Consider the following 2,721-nt stretch of genomic DNA (forward strand, 5'->3'; position numbering starts at 1 on the left):
ACACACACACACACACACACACACACACACACACACACACACACACACGTGTTATGGTTTGACCAGTGGGAACAGTGGTTGCAATAGTGCCTTAAACATGTTTTTTGTTTAAAAAAATTTAATTAAAAGGTCAAATGGATATCCTCCAATCATCACAGGTTAGGTCACTCACAGTTTTATTTACATATACTGTAGATGTGTTTCTGCAGGTGACTCCCTCTTGATTGCAGCAGCCACTGCACCTGTCAGTAGGAAAACAAATCAACATATGGGTAAAGAGATGTGCATGGAAAAATAAACTTACAGTACATTGTTGTAGTTTACTCTAAGGAGTTGGGGCTTTTAATGTTTATGGGATTTTTTAATCTGTGAAATGTAAAAGATTTGGTCAGAAGTCAAATTGAATATATATGGATACAGAAATAAAGCACCTTTGAAGGCCTGTAAAGGCAAATATGGACATTGTTTGAACATTCATTTCCATTTCAGCATCTACTCAATACAACTAAACATGTTGATGTCTACTGAGATGTTCTGTCAGTTTGGGTGTTAGGTAGGATGCCGGGACTGTGCAGCTCACAGCATTGAGCTTGATGTTCAAGTTCTGGATCTGTTTTAACGTCCAACAAACCTGTGGATTGAGACACATGGTGGCTTGAAAAACATTGAGGGGTCGGTCCCCAGCTCCTTGGCCACATCGACACATGTTTCCCTTGGCATGCATTGAGTCCGCTGCCATTCTTCATCTATGGCTAAATGAGAGACACACAATGTTGATAACCACATCAATAAACATGCACAGACTTGCCAATAACATGTAGTATAGGTTTTATCTGACCTTTAAGAATCTCCAGGCTGTACGATTCGGCAGCATAGCGTGTAGAGCGGTGCGAGCCAACTGAAGGTGGAGAAGAGAGGGTCTCTGGCTGCTGCAGTCTCAGACGACACTTCCACAACTTCCAATCAGGAAAGTCTGCAAGCATCAGCAGCTCATCTAAGCTGGAGGCTGACCGCACCTTCCTCTCCCACTGCTTCATTCCCTGGAGGGATCATAGTCATCCTTTAGTGTTTCACAGTAACAGAAAAAACTGGGATAATAAAAGTTTATCTGTAGTGGTCCCAGTATTTGTTTGTTGTGGACTGAAGTGCATGAAGCTCATCACATGACATGGTTAAGTTATATTTGAGGACTGTTTTAATGTAAAGGAGATGTTTTATGTACTATTTGCAGGTTCAGATTTAAATGTTATGTTTCTATGTTTCTAATGTAACCCCTCCCCACCAAAAAAACAAAACACTTAAATATTCTCATAGAGCCTGTGCTGCACTTGGTTTAAAACGCTCTGTTGGAGCACATGTCTTTTCAAGCCCTCCTCCCAAAAAAGTCCAGTCTGCTCTGATAGGTCAGCTGTTCCAGGTCTCCGGATTTTCTACATCTGTGCCCATTCTTATTATAATAATACATCCATGATCTGTTCTCTGCTCTTGCTGTCACTGTACTACTGTATAAAGCGGGACAGGCACCAATAAAGGCTTCTAAACCAAAAACTACTCAATGACATGTTCCAGCAGAAATGTGATTAACAACATCTGCAACCAAGATTACAGGTGATTTCAGAAACACTTGGTAAATATACCATGCTAAGCATAACATGTTACTGTAGAATGTACTGAAGTTTGCATTTAGCTCAAAACTCTCCTGTGAACACCAAATTAACTTTCACCATTATGATGATGATACCCAATTATATTTAGATAAACTTTAAGCATGCATTAAAGATAAAAATCATGAATGACCTACAATTTCTTGATATTAAACTCAAACAAAACTGAAGTTATTGTGCTGGGCCCTAAACACCTCCAAACCTCATTATCCAACGAAATTCCTCAAATAAAGGCCGGTAGTCAATAAAAAGCCGGATAAAGCCAAATAAAGGCCGGCCTCAAATTAAGACATGGGAAAATTTGACGTGGATAATCTCCTAAATTCATTCCAAATAATGTGCATTCAAGTTATCGTAATATATATTTTCTACCAATTTAATTTATTGAAATGAATACCCGGTACATTTACAGAGTTCAACCTGACAAAATGGTGGTGTTTGATTATTTCTGACCCAAATTGCTTGGTCGCCCTTCTGGCTGTTGTTGTATATGGGGATAGTTTTACAAATGTTTCTTAAAAAATGAATGATCTCTGTCCACTGGAACGCTATGTCTTTTCACGCAAAACTGTTTATTTAAAACAATTATACTTATCAAACTGATGAAATTAGAAGTAAAGGCCTGCCTCTAATAGCTTAGTAGTGCTTCAAATAAAAGCCGGGTAATAAAATAAAAACTTGCGATTCAGGTAAATAAAGGCCCCGGCTTTTATTAGAAGAATTATGGCAGTTACTCTGGATGGTATTGCCCTGGCTTCCAGCACTACTGTCAGAAATCTAGGAGTTATTTTGATCAGGATATATCCTTTAACGCCCACTTAAAACCAACCTCAAGAACAGCCTTTTCATCTTCGTAACATTGCCAAAATCACATCCTGTCTCAAAACAATGCTGAAAAAAAAGGTCCATGCATTTGTTACTTTCAGGCTGGACTACTGTAATGGACTACTGTAATTCCTTACTATCAGGTTGCCCAAATAAGTCCCTTAAGACTCTCCAGCTGTTCAAGAATCCTGCAGCGCGTTTTCTGATAAGAACTAAGAAAAGAGATCATATT

General features: G+C 38.8%; 1 protein-coding gene across 1 annotated transcript in view; it reads right to left on the reverse strand.

Annotated features, from left to right (window-relative positions):
• The window catches only part of vegfd (vascular endothelial growth factor D), a 7,620-nt gene that overhangs the window by 1,384 nt on the left and 3,515 nt on the right, over positions 1–2,721 (reverse strand). The window contains exons 2-4 of the mRNA XM_032503579.1: positions 839–1,040; positions 632–752; positions 173–242 (exon numbers count right to left, since the gene is read on the reverse strand). Coding sequence (XP_032359470.1) covers positions 173–242; positions 632–752; positions 839–1,040 — 393 coding nt within the window. The remainder of the gene's footprint in view (positions 1–172; positions 243–631; positions 753–838; positions 1,041–2,721) is intronic.

The sequence above is a fragment of the Etheostoma spectabile genome, chromosome 1, assembly GCF_008692095.1.
Source record: "Etheostoma spectabile isolate EspeVRDwgs_2016 chromosome 1, UIUC_Espe_1.0, whole genome shotgun sequence".
Taxonomy (NCBI): domain Eukaryota; kingdom Metazoa; phylum Chordata; class Actinopteri; order Perciformes; family Percidae; genus Etheostoma; species Etheostoma spectabile.